The sequence below is a fragment of the Vicugna pacos genome, chromosome 17 (genome assembly GCF_048564905.1).
Source record: "Vicugna pacos chromosome 17, VicPac4, whole genome shotgun sequence".
Lineage (NCBI taxonomy): Eukaryota > Metazoa > Chordata > Mammalia > Artiodactyla > Camelidae > Vicugna > Vicugna pacos.
Window position 1 is genome coordinate 18,621,926 of NC_133003.1, and position 24,060 is coordinate 18,645,985.

Genomic DNA, 24,060 nt, shown 5'->3' on the forward strand with positions numbered 1-24,060 from the left:
CGGCCTATCTATCTATCTATCTATCTATCTATAAATATAAAGTTTTATCAAGTGCCTAGGTGTCTTATTTAAAATTAATGCTCTCTGGCTCCTTTGTGCTCATGGCTGCCCAGAATCTGACAGTGACAGGGGTGGGTCAACAGAGGATCAGACTTTGAGTGGCTAGCTCCTAATTCTCCAAGGAAGGGAAGTTTCTGGTGATGGGAAAATACTAGTCATGGAGGCAGAAGACCTAGGTTTGGTTTCAGCTCTGCTTCTTCATGTAGTTGTATGATTGTAGGCAAAATGCTAAACCTCTTTGAGCCTCAGTTTCCATCTTGGAAAAAATCACAGAGAATGACTCTATGTGTGTGTTGACCTAAGAATACTTAATGTGCCCTCCAGAATGACACATGCTATGATTATATTAAAATTGACCAAGGTTAGCAAAGTTATTGATTTTCTCCTGCTAGTTAGCACAGGGTTAGAGAAGAGTGCAGTTCACAACCACCTTGCTTTGCAGGTATAAGGTTTATGATGACTTGTGAGGCTAGCAGATTTGCATTACACTGAACTTCTTCAGTGTCTGGATCAGGAGATAAAGACCACCACCCTTACCCCTTCCTCTATGCCAGAGATATCCTGGACCCCAAAGAGCCAGAAGGACAGCTGAAGCTGCAGGGCAATGACCCAGCCTCTCCTTCAGACAGATTCTGGTGAAAAGAGGGTCCCATTTCTTTGATATAGTAGAGGCATCTCAAGATAAAAGAAGGCTACATACTTTGAACATTCCCTTCTGCTACCAGGCAGCAGATCTCAAACTTGAAACACATCGGAATCCCTCCCAGGGCTTGTTAAGTATATTGCTGGGCCCCACCCTAGAGTTTCTGCATCTGTAGGTTCTGGGTGGGTGGGGCCCAGTTTTGCATCTCTAACAGGTTCCCAGATGCTACTGATGTTGTTGTTCCAGGAATCCCACTTGGAGAACTGTCAAGAACAGTACCTAGTATTCACGACACAAGTATGCTCTAACACAGTATCAAGTATTCACTCAAAAGTAGGGAGGAGATGGAGCAAGGGAAAAGTAGCTTAAAAAATTTTTAAGGTGTTTAAAATGGCTTTCATATTAAGTCACTTTAAGGGCTTTTCATTTACTCTTCTGAAAACTGGGAAGAATCTGAAACTACTGCCCAGCAGACACTGTAACATGGGAACCCAGGAGTGTGATCATGAACTATTTAGTCCCTAAGAGTTTACCTTGAAAAAAATCTTAATGCCAAAATATCTCAAGTTTTAAAATCAGCTTTTGAAACATGTTCATACAGTAAAGCTTACACATATGAAAAGAAAATCTACATGCCTTTTAAAATGAATCATTTCCGTCAAAGACACCCGGCTCAGAAGAACTATTGATTTTACCATGTTGGCACTTTACCTGGTATTCTGCAGAGCTTGGGGGAAATGGGTAAAGCAATAAATCACATAAAACCCTGTATGCCACCCTGACAAGTGTCAGTGAGGCTGAGGGGTATTGGGTGGGGGACAGTGTGGTAAGAGGCAAAACAACTGCCATTAGCGCAAGCAATATGGTTTCTATCCTACCTCTCCCGGACAGGTGAGGGAAACAGAGTTAGCACTTCTCTAACTTTTTGAGGATTCCCTTCCTCACGGTTCAGGGGATCATCTTATAATTCTTGGAGTCCTTTTCTGAATCAAATAAAGAAAAAGCTACATACGCATCTCTGGAGGAAAATGTCTGTATTAAAAGCCAAAAAAACACAGAAGTACAAGAAGAAACGCCCACCTGGCCACATCACTGGATAGATCGACTTGGAAAAGGTTCATAAAGTTCATTTTCAGCGGTAACAATATATCAGTGTTAAATCATTCCTATGCCCCCCCTTAAATAAATTAAAAAACAACAAACTTCAAATACTATGTTCAGATACAAAGAGCTTCTCTTACTACAGCAATAGCAATTTGATTTTTTTTACTAAAACTTTCATTTAAAACAGTTATTAAATATATAAAACAAATACACAGGATTTGGTCATTTTCTGCCATGAATATAGGGCACGTGGGTGTGGGGAGGGAGGAGGGCAGGGGGACGCGAAGAGGGGAAAGGGCCCCAGTTCCTCCTCTCAGCCTTCCAAGCTGCGGATCCCACCCTGCAGGGCAAGGGCTTGCACCCGCGTTTCGGAGCCAGAAGAGCGGCACAAACCTTGCTTTTCCCACACTCTGGGGCCTCTCCGGCGGTCCCCTCCCCGGAAGAAGAACTAACGGTCACTACAGCACGAAGCACACCGGCCGAGGCTCCCGGCGGGAAAGGCACCGAGAGCACGGACACAGGGCAGACGCGGGGAGGAGCAGGGTGGGTCACTTGGTCGCCGCCCCCGAGGTGACGGCCGCGGCGGCGGCGGCGGCGGCGGCGGCGGCTGCGGCGGCGGCGGTGGTCCCCGCGGGCACGGCGGCGGGGGCGGCGGCGGCGGCGCTGGCGGTGGTCCGGCGCTGCTCCATGCCGTTGGGCAGGAAACCGGCGATGATGGGCACCGGCCAGATGAGGGCGGCCACGCTCCACACTACGATGACCAGGGTCATGAAGCAGGCCACCAGCGTGGACTCGATGGGCTTGCGGTTCAGCCGCCAGCCCGGCTCTCCCTGCAACTCCTCCAGGCTGAAGTCCAGGCAGCAGAAATGCAGCGGCTCGCCCTGCAGCCACAGCGGCCCAGGGGGCTCGGCCCCGGGGTAGGCGGGCAGCGCGGTGGGCGCCCCGGCGGTGGCGCCGGCAGGTCGGAGGCGGCCGGGGCGGCGGCCGCGCACCCAGCCGCAGCCCACGCAGAGGCGCAGGTCCTGCTGCGCGCCGCCCGCCGCCAACCCCAGGTGCTCGATGAGCAGCGGCGGCCCGACACGGTGGAAGGCTGCGGCGAAGAAGGCGCGGCCGTGCGCGTTGGTGGAGAAGAGCAGCAGGTCACACTGGAAGCCCCGCGGGCGGCCCCAGCGCACGAGCAGCGAGCTCAGCATCTGCCGCTGCACGCTGATGTTGCACGGCGCCGCCGCCTCCTCCTCCGGGCCCGGTTGTTCGGGGGCCCCGGGCGCTGCCGAGGCCAGCAGCCGCGGGGCGGCGGGCTCGCCCGCGGACGACGCGTTGACCGAGACGTTGAGGGGCGCCCCGAGGAGGCCGGGCGCGTCCGTAGCCCCGCCGCAGGTTGGCGGCAGTGGGCAGGCGGCGGCCAGCAGCGCGACGAGCAGGGGCAGCATGGCCTGCGGCGGGCGCCTACGCGCGCGGGGTTGGAGGCGGCTGCATGGCGTGCGGGAGACGGGCCGGCGAGCGGACGGCGGGACCGCGGGGGCTGGCGGCGGGCGGAGTGAGGAAGCGCCGGGCCCCCTCCAGTCCGCTAGGGCGGCGCGGAGGCAGTGGCGGCTGCTCGCTCCGCGCGGGGCTCCGTCCCGGCCCGGTGGCGTCTGGGGTTCCCCGCCGCCCCCGGTGCGGGGGCCCTCGGACGGGCAGGCTGCTCTGCGGGGCCCGGCACTCGCCGGGAGCAGGATTCCCCGGTTCGGCTCCGCCTCCCGCGCGTCCCGCCCCGTCCCGCCCAGCCCTCCGCCCGCGTGGTACGGAGACTCCGGGGAGGGCGGGGCGGCACGCTCAGCGGCGGGAGCGGGGGCGTCGCGGGGCAGGTCGGGAGGGGTGCCGGCAGCGCGCGGGGGTGGGCCTCGGAGGCCGGCGCGTGGGCGGGGCCGAGGCGTCGGTGGGGATCAACCCGATCGTCCGGGCGGGGGTTGGCCCGGCCCGCCAAGCTTGCGGACTCACGGGGCGGCTCCGCTACATCGCCTGAGTCCAACTCCTAGCAGAGAAGGTGCTCTGAAATAATTGCGTCCTCGGAGGGAGGCTCGGGGGCCCGGCGACCACCCCGTCGTCACACCTGAGCGGGGCTTGCGATGTCTCGCCTTAGTCCTCGGCTGGATCCCGCTTATTTTACAGAAGGAAAAAACAGGCCGAGAGAGGGGATGATTTCCCTAGGCCACCCAAGAGCCAGAACCAGACCTCCTGGCCAGTAGTCTTTTTGCCTTTTGTCTTTTAAAATCTGGAGAGTTTGGCTGGGTTTTAAGGCTCTTCCAATGCAATAGATTTACTTGATGTTCTCACAGCAAGCGAACCCCCGAGGAAAATTCTAAGAACTCTAGGAGTTCGGGGTGGAGAGGGTCAGTGGTGGCAAGGTGAGCCCCGTAGCCTTGTGGCTCTGGGGTTCCCCATGGGGACTTCAACTCCCGGGAAACAGCTCCTCTGGTGCAGGGCCCTTTCCTGGCAGGTCCAGTGAGCATGCATTTATGAAGGATTTCTATGTAGAATGCGTGTCAAGAGAAGAGTCATCCCCGTTAAGATATTAAGTGGAGGGAGACCTGTCAAAAATAATGTGCCAAGATCAGATTTATATTAAAACAAACAAACAAACAAACAAACAAACAAAACAAAACACTTCAGTAGCAATGTGGCCTTTTACACTTGGTAGGAAAATTCAGTAATGCTGCTCCAAGGGGACATCTTTGTGGTCTAAAGCCAGTGTGCTTGCTCCCTGAGCACCAGCTGTTCCTGAGTCTGTGGGAAGGGCTGGAGGGAGCAGAAAAAGACCCTCCCCAAAACAACGCTTCCTCTAAACCATGTAAGTTCTCTGAACATAGCTACATTGCTAGGCTTGGTGGCTGATTATACATTTCTGGCAGATCTGTCTCTTGTTTCTAACAATGAGTAAAACCAGGTTGAGGAAGATGTAAAAACAGCCCCAAAATAAAGGTCCCAAACCTACCTGGCCTCTTCCCTGCTGGGCAAGTCATTATTCTGACTTGGCAACAAGACTCACGCAGTTCCTACCAGCCTGCGGGCCAGGAGCCGCCCACCTGGCTCTGCCCTGACCCTGCCCAGGCTGGTGGAGGAGCCAGGTGCCATGGGGAACCTCCTGGCTGGGCAGAGTCCGTGCTGGAAGGCTGAATTGATCTTCCAGAGCCTGACGGCCAGCAGCACTGAGGGGTATGAGCCAGGGCAAGCTGAAAGACTAGGAAGAATGTTCCAGATAAGCCCAGACTTTCCTTCTATCAGATTTAAGGGAGAGAGGCAAATGAGATTCCTTCCATCTCCCCAAGTCCTATCATTTTTATCAGACAAATGGAAGACTTTGATACATCTCTATTTTGTCTATAAAATATAAATAGCAAGTTTTCTACCTGGACTGTATTGTTAGAAAACAATCAAGAGGACTTCAAAGAAAATAATTAGTAATGACGCCCAGTCCTTTCACTTCATTTCCGATGTCCCTCCCCTGTGTTAGCTAATTTTTCCTTGTGCTGCCTATTGAAATTATACTTAACAAAAAGGTCTCTCTTGGTTATTTGAATTCCTTTCATCCAGTGACCTCAGTGCGCTACAGGTACAGTAACTTGTTAGTTCTCTCTTATTATGTGGGTGGAGTGAACCACATGCTGTAGACTGAAAAATAAAACCCCAAAAGAATCGTAAAAATAGGACAGAGAAAAGAGGGGCTTAGAAAGCAGAGGTTCAACTATATCAGTCACTTGTGCAGGTTGTGGTAGTTGTGTTGGTGTGTGTGTTGTGGGGGCACTGGGAAGTGGGGGAGAAAATTCTTTCATTCCTACCTGCCTGAGAAACCCCATTCCTCAGATGGGAAACTTGTGGGCTGATTGCTGAAACAGCTGAAGAGCTGGGCCTCTGTAGCAGGCATGGGGGAGGGCTGGAAGCCCCCAGTGTTTGGGTGATTGGAGCCTGACGGTCCTGTTCCCTGTAGTTTCCTGTTGCTTCGTGATTTCCGCAAGTGTCTCAGCCAGATCTCCAGGGTGTGAAGGTTTATCCTCCCTGACCACTGTGGTCAGAAGTGAGATTTTCCTCCACACACTTCTGGTAGCAATTACAGCCTGCACAATTCATTTGATAATTAATCACGGGCTGCCTTGGGACAAGGCTGCTGTTGCCAGCTCAAGCTGTTACTAAGACTTAATTCTGTCTGGTGCGTTCATTATTTGCTTGTGGATACCCTGTGTGTGTGGTGGGCAGGGCCACTGCTGGTGTTTCTTTTCTGTTCAGAGATTCTAACATCATGCTGGGCTTCTGGTAAGATTTCAGCAAAGACTTTTTGAGGAAATAAACTTTGGCTGTAATGGAAAGACAGGGACTGTCTAAGAGAGACCGGGGAGGAGGAAAATGGGGCCTGGGTGATACATGTGTAGAAGAATTTGAAGGGGAGAGAAATCCTGCCAAGTGAGCCCCTCTTCTGAGCTTGGCCTGGCATTGGTACCTTTACCGATGATAACCATTCCTTAAAAGACACTTATTCTGCTCCAGGCACTGTGTCAAGCACTTAAAATGCATGCCCACCATTGTCTCCTGGAGATGAGATTACTGTGGCCATTTTACAGACAAGGTAAACTGAGTCTCAGAGGGATTATAAGTCACTTGTACAAAATCACAGTGGTGGAACCAAAATTCAAACCTCGTCCGACAACCTCATTGTTAATCACAGCCCTGCTAAATGGCCTCCGCCTTCACCAACAACCTTGTGATTTGGAGGTTATTGTCCTGTTTTAATGATGAGGAAGCAGGTGCAAGATAGCCTGGCTGCTGGCAAAGTCCAGGTCATCTGCATCTCTTCAGCATTCCAATTACATCTACTTTGCACTCAGTTCCAACTTATAAATACCACCAATACTGAAATTCTAGAGGATGTTTTCCCCATCCGGTGCATCCTTACAGATGGAGCCCTGGATTGTGGTTCCCCATGTCCATTGCTCTGCCTCCAGGGCCAGCAGGGCACCTGGTACAGAGCAGGTGCTCAGTAAGTGCCGGTCAGGAACCTAAGATTCGGCAGGGGCTGCTCAGCTGGGCTGACATCCAGCCGGGGGCTCCTGAGATAATGTGGGGGCCCTCAGGTATGACATTGATGAATCCTAAGATAACGTATGTATAAGTTACCTGAAGAAGTATTCAAGAGGTATTGACTAAACCACATTGATGGGGACAGCAGAGTCTTTTCTGTGAAAAAAACTGTCATTAACACTTATTTCCAGAGTTAGCATCTGCCAGATGAGCCTAACTGAAACTATGTTTTGAAAACATTTTTTTTGTAGTAGGGTAATGTTCATTCCTAAAACTTTGATGGTACTTTAATTTATTTGGAAAGACAACCCTTAAAACAAATGATATTTTGTAGTTCTTTTATCCACCTTATAAAAAATTAAAATGTCATTCAGCATTTGTAATTGTAAATTCTGAGAACTTCAATATGGGAAATGTGGGAGACAGAGCTGGGTCATCAGAGCCAAGGCAACTGAATGTTCCCCATCACCCCCTTACCAGAGTCATAAAAATTTATTTCATGCTGTTTCTAAATAGCACCAAACACTCCCTTCAGATGAAATTGATAGCATTCCATTTCCAAAGGTAAGGAGGAGGCAGAGGAGGCGGAGGAAGCAAGAGCCCATTTAGAGAGTCAGAAACATTGAAACACATTTGTCAGAGTCTTTCACATCTTCTAACCACCCCTCTTCCTGGTGGACCAACTGGCCCCACATGTTTAGGGACATCTCCCAATTGCCTGGGCACACTGCATCACTCAGGGGTGCTGCCTGGCATTCCCTTCATGTTGAGGGGTCTTCTTGGTCCATATGTTCTTTTTCTACTGAAGTCCTGGAATTTGGGGATTTGAGAAAGTTGTGAATATGGGTGGGGCCTTCGGAGCCGGGCAGACTTGGCTTGGATACACTACCTTGCTGTGTCTCAGTTTTCTTATCTGTGAAATGGGCCTAAAAGCTGCTCTCTTGTGAGGGTTCAATGTGATTCTTATTGCAAAACAGGTCAGGGCCTGCACAGGGTCAGCATTCAGTGGGTGTGGTTAGCGCTTTTGGTTCCAGAAACAAGGGCACGTGGCTCCTCTGTCCTCATACTGCTTTGAAAATGGATGTGTTTGCACCTGCAGGGGGTCTGCGTTGTAAGTGGGAAATGAAGAGAGCAGGACAGCTCCTGGCTTAAAAAAAGCTTTACCCCTGTTTACAAGGAGCCATTCTGGTAATCAAGCAAATTTAAATTCTCCTGGCCATGAGAGTTGGAAGGAATCACAGAGGCCACTGCATCCACACTCATCATTTTATAAATGGGGAAACTGAGGCCGAGAGAGGGGTTCTGGCTTTGCCAAAAATCATAGTCTGGTTGGCAGCAAAACCAGGGCTGAAAGGAAGCCAAGACCCTTGGCCAGCTGGGCATCAAATGTGGCACCTCTGGAAGTACAGTCCTTTGCAGCACTTTTACAGCTGCACTTTACAAATGAGGTCCAGTTGCAAAGTGAGAGCAAAGAGCCTTTCTAATTTACTTAGAGAAAAAGAGGGAAATGATGGGCTTTATAATTGCCAGAATCACACTTCTAATTCCATTTACAGGATGGAAGATTGATTGCATGGGCTGAGAGTGTCAGCATGCTTAGCAAGCTTCCCTTCCGATGCAATTAAGCCTTGCTTCTTCCGGCTCTGCTGAGGACCTGGGTCAGGCCCCAGGAGACTTGCATGTGAGCTGGGAGCCCAGGCTGAACTAACCCCAGCCTCAGGTCCTAAAGAAGTCCACGGGAATAGGCAGGAACTTGAAGCCTGTGATCACTGAGGCCATATGGACACGCTTCATGGTATCTGGTCTGCTAGCCAAACTTCTGCAGTCCCTCACATGGTATCAGAATCCTCAAGTGACTACCCGCTTGAAACTGTGTACCAGGGCCATCCAGAGATGGCTGTGCCCTGTCCTTACCACCCAGGCTGGCTACCCTCAATAGCAGTTTCCATCATGATTGTTCTTGGGTTTGCTTTGACCTGTGCACTTTGGAGATGTGAGCTGTGAGCCTTTCCATGGAAGAACCCAGTGCTGCCCTGGAGCTGGGCCTTGGTCCCAGCCCTATGCACCATAGCCTACCATGGCTCACCCCGTCTGGCTGGCTGTTGACCAAACGATGGAGCACACAAATGGGAGGGACCAGACTTCTCCTAAAGCCAAAACCCTGTGGAAATCTAATGAATGAGGCTCAGACATCTCTTGCACTGCCCACTCGCAACTCACTTTTGAGTGACAGTAATAGAAAGAAAACATATTTGGCCTCCCAAAGAAAAACAGAGAATAGAATCTTACAATGTCCCGTACTCCACCAATGCCCAACCATTGCACTGTCACAGACATTCATTCCTGCAGTGACCTACTGTCCCCCAAGAAGGCATCTTGCAGAAGCGACCCATTAGAGTTCTGAGCTGACCTCTGTGACTTACACTTTCCTTAAACCCAGTTCACTTTAGTCTCTTGTTCTCAATGATCTGGCATCTTGTTTTAAGCTCCAAAATGGCAAATCACTTTTATCTTGTAGGCTAACTTGGATTGGTTGGAATTCGTTGCCTGAGTGCTGTGTTAAGAAGAATTCTGAGGCTGAATCTGGGCTCAAGGGGGAAATATTGTGATGAATCAACAGTAGCTGCCAGGGTATGAAGAAATACAGATAGTGAACATCTGTGGTTTTGGCTACCATTTTCTTCTGGAAAGGACACCCCTTTCTCCTGGGTATCTGCTGCTCCCTAAATCCATATGATTCTGATGGGGCTACCAGTTAGAGCACCTGGACTGGGTTTCAGTGATGGACATGTGACCCAGGCCTAGCCAATCATAGTGCCCCAACTGTGTAACCAGGATGAGTTTGTCTACTGAACAAGCACGTGACCCAAGCCAGCCAATCAGAGATGTTCCTTGAAATTTGACACATGAAGCTTGAAGAGTGAAGGTGTCTCTCTCCTCTGGCGTCTCTAGCTGGGATCAAGTGAGACTGGAGTTGTCTGCAGCTCTGCCCACCCTGTTCCTCCACTCCCTGCCCCTTCCTCCTCTCCCTGCACACAGAAAGCCTGTCTGCAGTAGGAAGGAATCACCAACAGCAACAGCTGAGAGATACTGGACGGTCTGGTGTCATCATTTGAGACCCTAGATCTTGCAGGACTCGAAGCCTGCACTACCCCTGCTCTGACCAGATTGCGAGCTTAAAAGCACAGCTGTGAAGCTGGTGACTGGCTAGAGGTAAGAGTGTGACACCTGCAACCAAATACATGCAGCCACTCTCTGTGAACCCTCTCGTTGTCACTCAAAACACCCTCAGCTCTAACACAGCTTTAATGTTACTGGGAAGCCCCTCCACATGCCCTCTCCTCACAGCCCCCGGAATGCCTGGCTCTACTCTGTGAACCTCTATAATTCTCTCCGAGAAAGAGGACACTTTTTTTTTCTCTCCTACATCATATTCATTAATGTTCTGGGCAGCACTCCCTCCCCTACTCAGTCTCAGGGGAAATTTCTGTTCTTCACAGTACTCAGCATTTGAACCAAGTTGTTCAACATTTGTGAATCTGTGTTCCAAGGTCGTAATCATGAGTAAAGAGAAGGTTTGTAGCTCTGAGACATTTATCATATGTTGTTTATGATAGAGAAAAATTGGAAACCAACGAGATGCCCCCAAATAAGGGGATGGTTAAGGAAATACAGAAATGTTCTCATTATGAAAGAGTATGCAGCCACGACAATTCTATTTACAGAGAGTTTCCTGCTGGGGGTGGCACTGAGACCGCCACGCAGAACTTAGCCCCTCTTGTGGTGTCCAGAGTGTGGAACCCCCAGGAAGCTTGTGGTTGTTTGTATAATCTTTGCCGATGCTGTGTGCAGTTTGGGGAGAAGGCACATTGCATAAGGCTTGTGATTCCACCAACAATCTCATGAGATACTCCCTGTTACAGGGGTCTGACTTCCTCTTGCTTTTTCCTACGCGGCACCCAGCCTCACAACCTTCACTCTCCTCCCCTCTAGGTTTCCTCGGGGAACCTCAAAAGTCCTTCCTTTCTGTCATGAAGAGTTTTCCCCCAGCTCCTACCTCCCAGTTCATCCCAGGACTCCCTTGACCTAAGCCATGCCGGGAACCAGACCCTTCCTCCTTATAAGACCATTGATCCTGGGTTTTTGCTACTGGGGTGCATTCTGGAGCTTCCCCATCTCCCCCAAAATTGGCTTCCCAGACCTTAACTGTGCCAGAATGCCCTGGAGGGTCCCACCCTAGTTGTTCTGATGCAGCAGGACATGGGGGCACAAGTGGGCCTGAGAATCTACATCTCCAGCAAGGTCCCAGGTGATTTCCAAGTGATGCAGTGATCTGGGGACCACACTTTGAGAACCACTGGCTCGGAGCATTTCTTCTGAACATATAGAATACTCTGCCTAAGAGGAATTTTGGTGAACAGTGTTTTCTTCCTCTTGTCACATATTATTATTGTATTATTCCTAGAGATGGAAAAAGTTACAAAAAATATTTATGCTGGGAGCATCTGCTTCCCAGTTCCTTCAGAGGAACAGAGAAGGGGATCCCAGACTGCCCATCAGCTGGGTTTGCTTAACTAAAGAGATTCAGATCTTTCCATGACTTGGGAAGATGATTTCCAGCAACTAAGCAGGGCAGCTCCCATGGTGTCCAGGGCAGAGAAGGTGCCATCATGGGGAGCCATGTCAGGAGCAGGGCAGTGCCAGCAAGGGTTAGAGTCTGGGCGCCAGAAGCCAGGTCAGACCATCAACCCACTGGCAGCTGTACTCAGTTAACACTGTACAAAGGGCATGTCAGAGACGGCCCAGGGCACAGCTGGCCTCGCTGTCTCTGCCTCCCCCCAGGCCCTTGCTCTCTCCTGGTTGAGGCTGGGGGTAGGAGGACCAGGCCAGGTCAGCAGATGAAGACATGAAGGCACCTCGGACTGATGGTGGGCGCTGGTGGAAGAGCCACGGGTGGTAGAGAAGACCCTGGGACCTGGTATTAGTCCCACCCCGGCGTTCGCTGGTGAGGCTTCTGTCTTGAGAGCATCACGTCACCTTCCTGAGTTCCAGTGTCTCATTAGTAAAACAAGCGGCCTGACCCAGATGATGTCCTCTACTCCTTAAGACTCCATGGTCAAATGGGTCCTCAGGGCTGGCCCTTCACTTCTCAGTTGGGACTGTCTTCTAGCTGTGGGGGAAGGAGGAGGAAGGGCCAGCTCAGATGTTGCGAGAACTTGGACCAGGTAGGACTCCTTGATGTGTTTTGCAGCCTCTTTGGTTATGAGGGGTCGTCAGGCTGCGAGAGACCCAACACCCTGACCAGTGGAACAGGGTGTTGGGAAGCACAGGTGTGGAGATGTGTGGCATACTTGGCTTCTGGATGTGGGGAGTACCCAGCACAGTTGGACCCTCTTTGACCACACCCTCCCCCCCACCCCCGCCGCCGCTGGCTGCTGGGATCTGAGGGGCAGGGAGAAAAGCATCAATAGCTCTCGCTCGGGCCTCTCTGGACAGGAGCCCTGACTGCTGACAATAGATGTGGATTGTGAAGGGAAGGGACGTGCTCCACTTGGTGAGGGAGGAGGGCACCAAGGACAATGTGGTAGTCTACGTGTAGGAGTGTGGCTTCTCCCTAGAGCCAGCCAGGGGACACGGCATTGCCTACTAGGGTACCAGTGGGGTTTTGAGGGTCGTTTATGTAGTTTCCCCAGATTCTATAGTCAGACTCTTCCCAGGAGTTAGAGAGCTCTTATCTGCCAACAGGAGCTCCTGGGGCCTTCCCAGCTTCAGGCAGGGCCTCTTCTCTGGCCAGATGGGGCTGCCCCTGTGACTTGGGGACAGACCTAGGCTCAGGGTTTTTGTTGTTTTTTTTTTTTTTTTGCTTTTTCTCCCTTCATGTGTCCCTCTTTTGAGGTGCCTGGGGATTCTCTTGGCTGACAGCTAGCTGAGCACTTCACACTTCATTGAAAAGTCACCACAATAATTACCAGATCATTAACAGGGGATTTTGAAAAGGCACTTCAAAGCATCTTTCTCAGAATTGCTAAGACAGGTGTAAAAGTCTATCTGGGCAGAGAGCAGTGGTTTAAAGGGATGTTGGGGACTGAGGGTGAGGTGTTAATTAAACTGGGCTGAGCAGTGGCAAAGATGGGTAACCTTCTAATCCAAGTATGGTAACAACCCAGGCAACGGTGAGGAAGCCTGACAGTCTTCAACAAAACCAAAAACATACAGACTCCGTTTCTCCTCTGATACTTTAATAAGGAATTTGAAGTCAATCTTAGGTCTTCCTTAGAATGCCTGGTACCTGTTTTGACAAGATTCGTGTACAAGAAACATAAACCAACCTTCCTGCACTACGGGCCTCATTATTAATTTTACTCACTAAGGTTAATGGAAAATCAAACACCCAAAAGCCTGAGGATGAGGTGGGCAGATAAACTCTCATATCAAAAATCCTACAGGAAGGAAGAGAAATGGTTATGTCTCAAATAGGCGGACGATTAGAAATGCCTACTTAAGCTGCTTGCTTTACTGACCCTTTAGCTCTATGTGTCCCATCCTGACAAAGCTGCATACTGTTTGGATGGAGATACAACCCTTCTCAACCTGGATCCTTGTTTCCAGAAATCCTTGCCCATTTGCAAGTGATGGCTGGGTGGCAACAAGTTCAAGTACAGAGCCTTTATCTTCCTGCATATCAGAATCCTAGTCACCCAGATGTCAAGACTCACCCAAGACAAACGGAACCAGAATCCCTGGTATCCATGTTTTTAAACACCTCTCAAGGTGATTCTTCTGCAGTTTTTAGAGTACTGTTGTTTGGGAACTATAGTCGCTAAAAATACTTTTTGTGAGTTTTTGTTCTTGTTTTGGCATATTGAAAGCCATCAGAGCACAACTGCTTTAAAATGTCACCTAAGGGTCTTCAGCTTCCTTGAGAGGGCTGAATTGCAAGAAGCATTTCCTAGATGCCAGACCGAAAATGTAAGCCAGGCATAGGAGTGTTTTGGCTCGTGGTGATCATCTTTAGCGTCAGGCAAGTATCTGTCTGGCACCTTGCTGGCTGACGAGGCAAAGTGTGAAGTTCATGGTGTTTTGTATTCAGAGGATAACAAAATGTACCTAGGACATCATGCTATCTGGGTATGACTTGCTAAAATGCAATTGTGTCTGCTTGTGCATGAGACCATGCGTGTTGTGTGGGCCTAAATGTGTTGGTCCAAACTCCATGCCCCGTCCCAGACTCTCTGCCTGACTCCTAGACTGTGGTCATGCAATCTGAGGCTGCCTTTCACTACAACCATGGGAGAGGGAGGTGCTGGGTGGTCTCAGAGGATGGAAGAGGAGGGAGATGCTGAGTAATCCCAGGGGGGCACATAGATAGGACGGGTGGCCCCAGAAAGGTTGGATGAGAGTGATGGGTGGGCAGTACTAGTGAGGAAGGTGTCACCAGCTAGATGGGAATCCACAGCTTGGGAGGCCCTCTGTATCTAACAGATCAACCTGTCCTCCCCCACCAAATCCTTCAATATGCTGGTATCAACTTGTCATTTGGATTTTATTCAATTTTATTAAGGGGGTGGGGAGTATAACTCAATGGTAGAGTGAGTGCTTAGCATGCATGAGGTCCTGGGTTCAATCCCTAGTACCTCCATTAATAAATAATAAAAAACAAACAAACAAACAAACCTAATTACCCCCCACAAAGTAAAAAACAGGTGAAATTAATGTATGTTACTTAACCCAATGTATCCAAAAGATTATTCCAACATATCAACAGAAAAATTACTAGTGATATGTTTTACATTTTTCATACTAAGTCTCTGAAACCCAGTGTGCCTTTTATACTTATAGTGCATCCCAATTCAATCACTGTATTTTCATTGGAGATACTTGATCTGTATTTTATATTTCATAAAACTTATGTAGATACACATACCCAAGCTGTTCCAAATAAACTTCAAGTTTTTCAGTAACTGAAGTAGGTAGTAGTTTTTACATGTACATTTACATTAATTGAAGTTAAATAAAATGAAAAATTTGGTTTCTCAGTGTCTCTAGCCACAGTTCAAGTGCTCAGAAGCCACATGGGCTAGTGGCCACTGCATTGAATAGACTTGTTCTAGAGTGTACACACTTAAGCTCATTTTGATCAAATTCCCTGTACCTAGAAATGTGTTAGCAAGTGTCCACCTATATTTAGATGATGCACAAACTCTCTCACTGAAATACGGGAGACCAGCCTTAAGTTGTTGCCCTGTTTCCAATCAGCTGTGTGACCTCAGGTGAGTTACTTTGCTTCTCTGGTCTCTGTGTACACATTTGTTAATGAGCAAGTGTGACCTCAAATGTCTCTTCTAGCTCTCAAATTATACATTATTTCTCTCTTCCAAAAGAGAAAGGAACGAGGGCATGATTAAAGCCAGGGGCATCAGGGCACACACACCCACTCACATAATCTTTTCAACAAAATACATAAAATCGATGTTACCAGACTCCAGCATCTGCTAAAATGCTGTGGGCAAGCAGGACTCCCAGGGCACTCTCTTCCTCTCCTCCAGCACTGAGAGACTTTCTCCAAAAGGCCCAAGATAAAGAAATATGAAAGCATTGTCTGGGCTCCGAATTCCAGGAAATATTGCTGATTTGTTCCTTTCTATACACTGCCTTTTAAAGAAGAAAAATCCTATATGTGGATGGAATCCTTCATTGGTTTCTGCAATGGTTTTGAGTCACTAGCTTCCTGGAACTTGGACTGTGTCCTTTTATATGTAAAACAAAAGGGCCTTGGCTCTCCCAGCCTCCCCTCTGTTAGATTGTATTGTGTGCTCTTGACTTGTCACTCAGCCTGGGGCTTTGGGTTTATCAGATAGCATAACAGCTCTACTGTATTTTAGACACAGAGCTCCGAAAGGGTGGTCAGGGGATTCAAGTCAAACCAGAGAGTAACTATTGAGGCTTAAGGTCCAGCAAGCCACATAATAATTAGGTTTGGCCAGAACTTGCCTTCCAAATGGAGGCCATGGACCTGCCAGTGGGATAAAACTTCTGGGCTCTGTATGAAGGCCCCAGTTCTGAATAACAGTTGCCCTAGACTGGTGACCTTTTAAGACTAGAGGGTCATTTCTTTGCGTCCTAGAAGCTACACATAGTTGAAATAGCCTCCTCACCCTCAAATGAGAGATTCTGGTCTGAGGTTTGAATTTGAGAGAAGAGGATGATAAGAAACTGAATGCGAGAAGAGGGTAGAGGGGCAGGAGGAAAGAAAAGGACGTTAAAGGAAGATGCTAAAAGTTATCAGTCATTTTATGTTAAGCTAACTTCATACTAGAGTCTATACAGACCAGGAAATACATAAAAACCTGTCACCAGTTTATATTCTGCTTAAAGGAGAGACAGGCTAAAAAGAAGCCGGAGTGTGGGGTTTTGTCTCCTCATTTCTTTAACCAGAGTGAGAATTGGGAGGAAGGTTATAACTGACATATTCGTTCATCTGTTCACTAATTGTGGTAGATAGCTTTCAAAGATGGTCACCATCAATTCCTGCCACTCTGTTCTTTCATCATGTCCTTCCATCAAGAGCTACGGTTTATTTTCCCTGCCCTTCCCTTCCCTTCCACTTGTTTCTGGGCTGGACTATGACTTGCTCTGACCAACAGAATGTGCTGGAAGTGATGCTATGCCTTTGGGAGGCTGCAGCATGCCGTAAAGGAGCGTGGGCTAGATGATAGCTGACCAGAGGCCACTCAGAGAGGGAGAGGCCAGGGGAGGAGCCTGAGGTGCCAGACATGAGTGAAGCCTTCTGGAACCTTCTCACCCAGCCCAGCCCCTGTCTGAATGCAGGTGAGTGAGTGACCCCACCCAATACCAGATGGAGTGGAAAAATGGCCCAGCTTATAACTCTGCCCGAATTCAGCACCCACAGAGTCATGAAAAGTGTTATACCGCGGTGGTTTTAAGCCTCTGTGTTTTGGTGTGGTTTGTCATCCCAGCCATAGATAACTGACCATATATGTTTCTAGCAGCTATATTTAAGGATTTATCTTTTACTTCAGTTTTCTAAAATAGATTTTTGATCATAAATAAGAGTTGAAATTTATTTAGTGACTTTTTCTGCCTCTGTTAAAATGATCATGTGAATGCTTTTATCCTTTATTCCATTAATCTTTAGTTTGCTCTGAATTTTTTGGTAGTTTTTCAGCAGAGGTGTTGCACATCTTTCATTACATTTTGTATTTTTTTGGATGCTATTATAAATGATACCTTTAAAATTCTTATCTTCCAATTGTTTGTGACAGTATAAAATAAATTAATTTTTATATATTAGCACTGTATTCTGTGACTTTGCTAAACTCATCTATTAGTTTTAGTAAGTTTTTAAAAGATTCCTTAGGATTTTCTATACACAATCATATTGTCTACACATAGAGATGGTTTTACTTCTTCCTGCCCCATGTTTATATCCTTCATTTATTTTTCTTGCTTTATTGCTTTATTGAACTTGCTATGACCTCTAGGACAGTGGTGAACAGAAGTGATAAGGGTGAACATTCTTGCCTTATTCCTGGGCTTAGGGGGAAAGCATTCATTCATTTATCACTAAGTATGTTGTTATCTTTAGATTTTACATAGATGCCCTTTATCAGGTTGAGAAAGTTGTCTTCTATTAATAATTTGCTGAATTATTTTTATTTTGAATAGCTATTGAATTTTGTCAAGCACTTATTCTTCATTAATGAAATGATCTCATTTCCTTTCCTTTATTCTGAGTTTTTAGTGGGGTGAATTACAATGTGGTTTGCAAGTCTATAAGATGGTTCCCAGTAATCCCCTCCTCCTGGTATTCATGACTTTGTGTAATTCCCTCTCCTTGAGAATGATCTGGGCTTAGTGACTCACTTATAATGGACATAATACAGCACAAGTGGTAGTATGTCACTTCTGAGATTAGACTATGGCTTCTATCACAGGTGACTTCCCTCACTCATTTGCTCTGAGGTAGGCCAGCTGTCATTGTTGTGAGCTGCCCTGTGGAAGGAGAGGTCCACATGGCATGAAACTGAGGGAAGCCTTTGGCCGTTATCCAGGGAAGAACTGAGGGCTTCATTCCAATAGCCCATAAGGAACTGAATCTTGCCAAGAACCATATGAGTGATCTTGAAGCAGATTCTCCCTCAGTCAAGTCTTCAGATGAAATGACCCAAGGGAGGAGGGATATTCACAGCTTTGCAGGCGTCACTTTTCCATTGCTCTAACCTCACTGAACTTCATTAAGATAACACATACTTTGTCACCATTGCTTGGTAACAAATTACTCCAAAACTCAGTGGCATATAGCAACCATTTATTATCATGCTTGTGAATTATTTGGGTCAGGAATTGGAGGAGTGGTAGTTAGGTTTATCTGTTTATTTATTTTTTAATGGAGGTACTGGGAATTGAACCCAGGACCTCATGCAGGCTAAGCACACACTCAGTCACTGAGCTATACCCTCCCCCCAGGTCAGGAGTTTGAAAAGAACATAGTAGGAGCAAGTTGTCTCTGCTCCACGCTGTCGTATAGCCCAGTTCTCACTGGCTCTCCTTTTTCTCTTCCTGCTCTGCCTTCCAGGCCCAGCCATCTGAGTCTTTTAGTTTCTTTAACACACTCTGCATTTTCTCTTACTGAGGTCCTTCCTCCACACATGCTCTTCCCAATCCAGAATGCTCCTCTCATATCTCCTTGGCTGATTAACTCTCACTCTCCTTTGGGGACCAGTTAGATGCCACTTCCTTTGGAAGTCCTCCCTGGACCTCTGTGCCTGCTTTAAGTGCCCTTCCTCTAGGCTCCTGTAACTCTCTGTCCTTCTCCAGTATAAAGTTCATCACACATTACTTATTTCCTGATTCTAATGTCCAACTCCTCAACCAGGGTTTTAGCTTCATGAAGCCAGAGACAGCCTCTGTGCTGTTCAAGTGCTAGCTCTGGCACCTGGCACGTGGCTGAATATTTATTTGCTAAATTCACGGGCAAGCAGGCATTGTTATTCCCATTCTACAGAAGTGAAAACAGAGTGGAGGAGAGTAAGAACTATCCCAAGTCATGGTCAGTTCATAACACAGCTGAGTCTAAGTGCAGGTCACTCCACCACCTAACACCCTTGTGCATCCTGGAAACAGGTCTCCAAACAGATATGCAACAATCCCCTATGGCTTTGGTTCTTGGTACTCTGCCAGCTGTGTCCACTGTCTTCCCAGCCTAGACATGCCAGGCAGCTGTGTCTATGGCAGGAAAAGCCCTGGTTATTAACTTATTTTGATTCATTCCCTCGTGAACCACCCAGCAGGAGATGGGGCTATTAACTTGTCTTGGTAAAACATAGCCAGAGAGATGTAAATTCTATCCCCATGATTAAGGCTCTTCCACAACTAAAACATTGATCTTAATTAAGAAATAATGCATAAGGAGGACTCTGGGAACAGTGACGGTAAGATATGAAGACAATAGGTTTTTATGAGAAAAGGAGAAATGAAGTTCCATCTGCTCACGTTACCAGCATTTTTCTTTCCCACTTAGAGCAGTGACAAATAGTTCTATTTTTCTTGTTTCCATTTGGGAGAAAAGTACCCATAAAGTACTCAACTCAGGGGAAAAACAAGCCCGACAGCCAGACAACTAGATCACCCTGTCTCTTTAGCAGCTGCTACTAATGGGTGTGGAATCAATACCCTCGAACCCCCAGCCTTCCTAGAGCAGTCACGTCCAGATACCCAGCTCTGAGGCAGGAGGAACTGGGAGGTGAGGCAGGAACGAACCAGCCAGAGCTGGGCCTCTGAGTTGGTAACCAAGCAACAGACCCACACTCTGAACCAGGGCAACCAGGGGCATGTGGCTGGATGGCAGACAGAACTGAAAACAGCAGCATCTCAAGGCAGAGTAAGAGAGGTCTCAGGGAGGAGCACTCAGAGAGCTAGATAAGCAGGAGGAAAGAGCCCCTGGTTACCAGAGGTGAGAAAGCCAGTTATGGCAATTTCTGTTCTGTAGCAACCAAACAACAATTAAATAAAGTTACAGAAGCCAGATCGCAGCCCAGGGAGAGACTTCCCAAACACTCCCTTTTAAGGATGAAACCATTTTAATACTCAATAAATAACACACAGGAACCCCTAACAAAAGAACTATACACGTGGCCACTTAGTGTATGGAAAGGTCTCCCATGTTTTAGTCATCAGGGAAATAGACATTGAAACCACGATGGAAAACCATTTCAGGCTACAAGGATGGCTAACCTCAAAATGACACCACCTGGTGGTGAGAATGTGGAACAACTGCTGGTGTGAATGCAAAATGGTATGACCACTGTGGAAAACTGTTTTACAGATTCCTATAAAGTTACATATATCCTGTGACTACCCTGGGACTCAGTAGTTCCATTCCTAGATATTCACCCAAGAAATTTAAAACACATGTCCACAAGATGATTTGTATATGAATGTTCATAGCAACTTTTTTCATAAAAAGCCTCAAACTGAAAACAACCCCAAGGGCCCATCAACTTGAGAATGGATAAATAAATTCCACAATTTTTTGTCACTTTTGTGCAATTCAAGAATGGTCCAAAAAAAATCTGTAGTGATAAGAATCGGAATGAGGTTGCAGGTGGGGAAGGTGACTGCGATGAACATGAGGGAACTTTCCAGGATGATGAAATGTTCTATAGCTTGCTTGGGGTGGTAGTTCCAAGGTTGTAGACAATTGTCAAAACCCATCAAGCTGAACACTGAAGATCATTGCACTTTGCTGTGTGCTAAGTATATCTCAACTAAAAAAAAAAAAAAGCCATAAGCAAGTTGGAATTTCCTGGTCTAGGATAACAAACACAAAGGTCATATACTATTGCTTCTGATTCTGCTCCCGTAACAGACATTATTAATTGTTCAGCATTCTGTGCCCTTGAGCTTCAATGGGGCTTCGGAATACATCACAGTGTAGCTCTCCAAGCAGCCACCGTCAGTCCACCAATCTGTTAGAGGGCAAAGCCAGCACAACTACTTACTGCTTCTATGACCTCAACTTGTTTCTCTAGTTTGGTAAGGCCTGGAGAAATTCAAGTTTTCTATAAAAACAGTAACTCCATTTCAGAAAAGTTTAAAAATAAGTCAATATCCCACTCTCTTAATACCACTACTAATACTGCTTAAGTTTATTTCCTTCTATTATGTTGCCCTGGGTAGGCATATTTAACATATAAGTGTAGGTCCTGTTTCTCACTATTTTAAGCATTTTTCTAGATTACCTAATAGTTGTCATAACTTTTTATTTTTCACATGGTAGCATAAACCTCCAAGGAACTGCACTGTCATTTAATGACCCTCTCCCTGTGGTTGCAACCACTCCTCCTCTCTTCTCACTCATTCTAGAAATACTGTTTTGTTGGGTTTTTAAATTTAGTCGACAGTTGACTTTGTGTAGTGTAGAAGCAGCAACCATGTAATTATACTACAACTACAGTGAAGGATATAACAAATTTTCACTTATGGAAAAATTCTAATAGTCATGTCATGTCTATAGCCTATGTCCTCAAGTTTTAGGATTAGTTTTATTTTTTGTTTTTGCTTATGTAAACTTAGCATAAAAATATTTTTAAATATCTCATTTTACCTTTAGCAATTTTTATCTTAGTAAGTAAAGCTTAACCCTTATTTGGTGCTTGACAATCCATTCTGTTTTATTTTAAGTCTTATGAACTGAGTGCATACCCTCTCCAGGAAGGAAACTTCACCAATATTTGTTCCTGTTAAACAGCAACTTTTGGTCTTTGTTTTGCATTGATGTCAATAAACATCAACATCACTCAAAAAAAAAAATCTAGTCAATAGTTATTTCCATCAGCACTTTGCAGACATTATTCCACTGTCTTTTGGCTTCCATATTTGAGACGTCAGGTGTTGATCTTTATATTTCGTAGATAATCTATCTTTTCTTTCAGCCTCCTTTTAAGATCTTGTCTTTGTCTTTGGCACTCTGTATTTTCACTCTGATGTGTCTGGGTATGGCTTCTGTTTTGTTTTGTTTTAAATTCTGTCATCGGCAGCCCTGAGGGTCCGGGTGGGGCGGCCTTACGGCTCAGCGCTCACACAGGCAGAACCGCGGCCCGGCTCGCGCCCTCGGGGCCCGGCGGCCGCCTGAGGAGACAGCCGGGAGCACGCGGGCGGCCGCCGCGCATGCGCAGGCAGGCAGGGCGCGCGGCGCGAGAAGGCGGGCGGCTCCGGGAGCGGCGTGGCCGCGGCTGCTCTGGCGTCTGAGGCGGAGGAACGGGTAGGACGTTTTTATAGTTTACCCTGTTTAGGATTTGGGCGGAACTTTTCTAAACACGAGAATTCCTATCTTTACCCAATTCTGTAAAAACAAAACTCTTAGCTACTATTTCTTCGAATATTGACGCTTCCCCCGTTCCCTGTGATACCTGCTTTTCTAATGAGCGTCGGACTTTCTTAAGCAGTTTTCCACGGTTTTGCCTCTCTGAGCTGCGTTCTGTGTAATTTCTTCAAGATTTCTGTTTGAATTCATTGATTCTTTTTTCAGTTGCGTCTGTTTTGCTTTCCCAGCCCTCTCATATATTTTAATTTCTGTCATAGGCTTCTTTTCTGAAAGAAGTTTTATTTAGTTCTTTTATAGTGTATTTGCTCATTTGTATAGTTTCTTGCTTCTTTTAAGGTCTCTGTGTTATTTACATAATCGTATTAAAACAATGTTTTATATTTGATCATTCTAATATCTCATCTTTCTGAGTAACTTTTTTTTTTTTTCTTGCTGGCTCTTACTCATCACGGTGACTTGTTTATTGGGGCGTTTTCTGGATTTATATGGTGACCTCATGTAAGATGGAATTTTCCCTGCAGGAGTTTTATGAGGCCTGGGTTGAAGGTGCATTCTTGTCTCTCTCAGGAGTTTTGGGCACGGAAGACCTGGGCCCCTCTAAATTAAATTCTTACTTTGGGGTTTGGGGTATATTTCAGTGTACAAATCTGTATGAGTGTTGGCTTAGTGGCCTTGAAATCTCAGGGGAAGAGTTTCTCCTCCAACAGGGCTGGTCACTGTTTCTTGCAGTCAGCCTCTGATAGGCAGGATTTCTTCCACTTCACCCCTTTTCTCAAGGTGTAATCCCCTCTGAGTCCTGGACTGATGCCGGATTTTGCTGCTCTGGGTCTCTGCCACTGCTGCGAAGTGATTTTTGGTTTTTATTTACCGCCGAAGGCTGTATTCCTGCTGACTTTCTGAATCACAGATGAATCCCTTTACTTTCTTGCAGACTATTTCATTGCGCTAAAGGAGATTGGGTGTGTGTGTGTGTGTGTGTGTGTATCATTTTAAGATATTTTGTTGCTGGAAGGTCTTCGGATGTTCAAATTGCTTCTTTCTCTTTTTCAGGCATTCTAATCCTCTTTACATTGGCTTGTCTTTATTCATAATATCTGTTCTTATCTTTCTCGTTGCATTAATATCTTTGTATTTTTCCTCTGCATTATCATAGTATAAATTCTTCTTTTATGACAGCAATTTGATTTTAAGCCTTCTGTTTCTTCCTGTTTCTAATATTTTTATTAATTCCTTCATGGTATTTTTCTTTGTCCTCGATTTGTTTTCTTAATTCTGAAAGATGTACTTTAACTATAGTCTATCGATTTTATCAGCTTACCTTTTAGTTCCTGTTCCATTTAAGTCATTGAATTCATTAGAAGAAGCACTCATGTTCTGTTTTTTGAGTTGTATTTTGTTTTAGAATATGTTCAAGCTTGGCAAGTTTTGTTCTTTTCTTTCCTTTTGCTTATTGGGGTATGTTTTCATAGTTGGAACCTGGGCAACTGTAGCCACGCAGAGTATATTCTGTGAGAAATTTCCCTACAAGTATTTCTTGTTCTGTAATCTAAGAGCATGGAGTAGGGGTGTGTGTTCTCCTAATTCACCATGGAGTCCCAAAGCCCTTGCTTTTACCTGAGAAATCATCTCCCTTCTCCTCTCAGTGGCTATTTCCGCCACTCTTATGTTCCCTCCCACCCCACCCCCACCCAAATAGAAGAGGAAAAGAAAATGTCACATTCTCTCCAGAATAGGTCTATAAGTAGAATTCTCAGGATCCTGTTGACTCACTAGAGCTACATGTAGGAGGTAGGCTGCACTCCATCATATTCTGAGTTATTTTTTTCCCCTTTGTCACTGCTTCTTGAATTCTTAT

At 46.7% G+C, this 24,060-nt stretch overlaps 1 protein-coding gene across 1 annotated transcript; it reads right to left on the reverse strand.

Annotated features, from left to right (window-relative positions):
* Positions 1-1,720: 1,720 nt before the first annotated feature.
* Positions 1,721-3,564, reverse strand: TMEM158 (transmembrane protein 158). The gene has a single exon (XM_072940789.1). It carries the CDS (start codon positions 3,235-3,237, stop codon positions 2,356-2,358), a length of 882 nt encoding a protein of 293 aa, XP_072796890.1. The 5' UTR covers positions 3,238-3,564; the 3' UTR covers positions 1,721-2,355.
* Positions 3,565-24,060: the final 20,496 nt, after the last annotated feature.

What these genes read in the sequence shown, in the direction of transcription:
- TMEM158 (XM_072940789.1), bottom strand. Translation starts at nt 3,237, where the DNA reads ATGCTGCCCCTGCTCGTCGCGCTGCTGGCCGCCGCCTGCCCACTGCCG.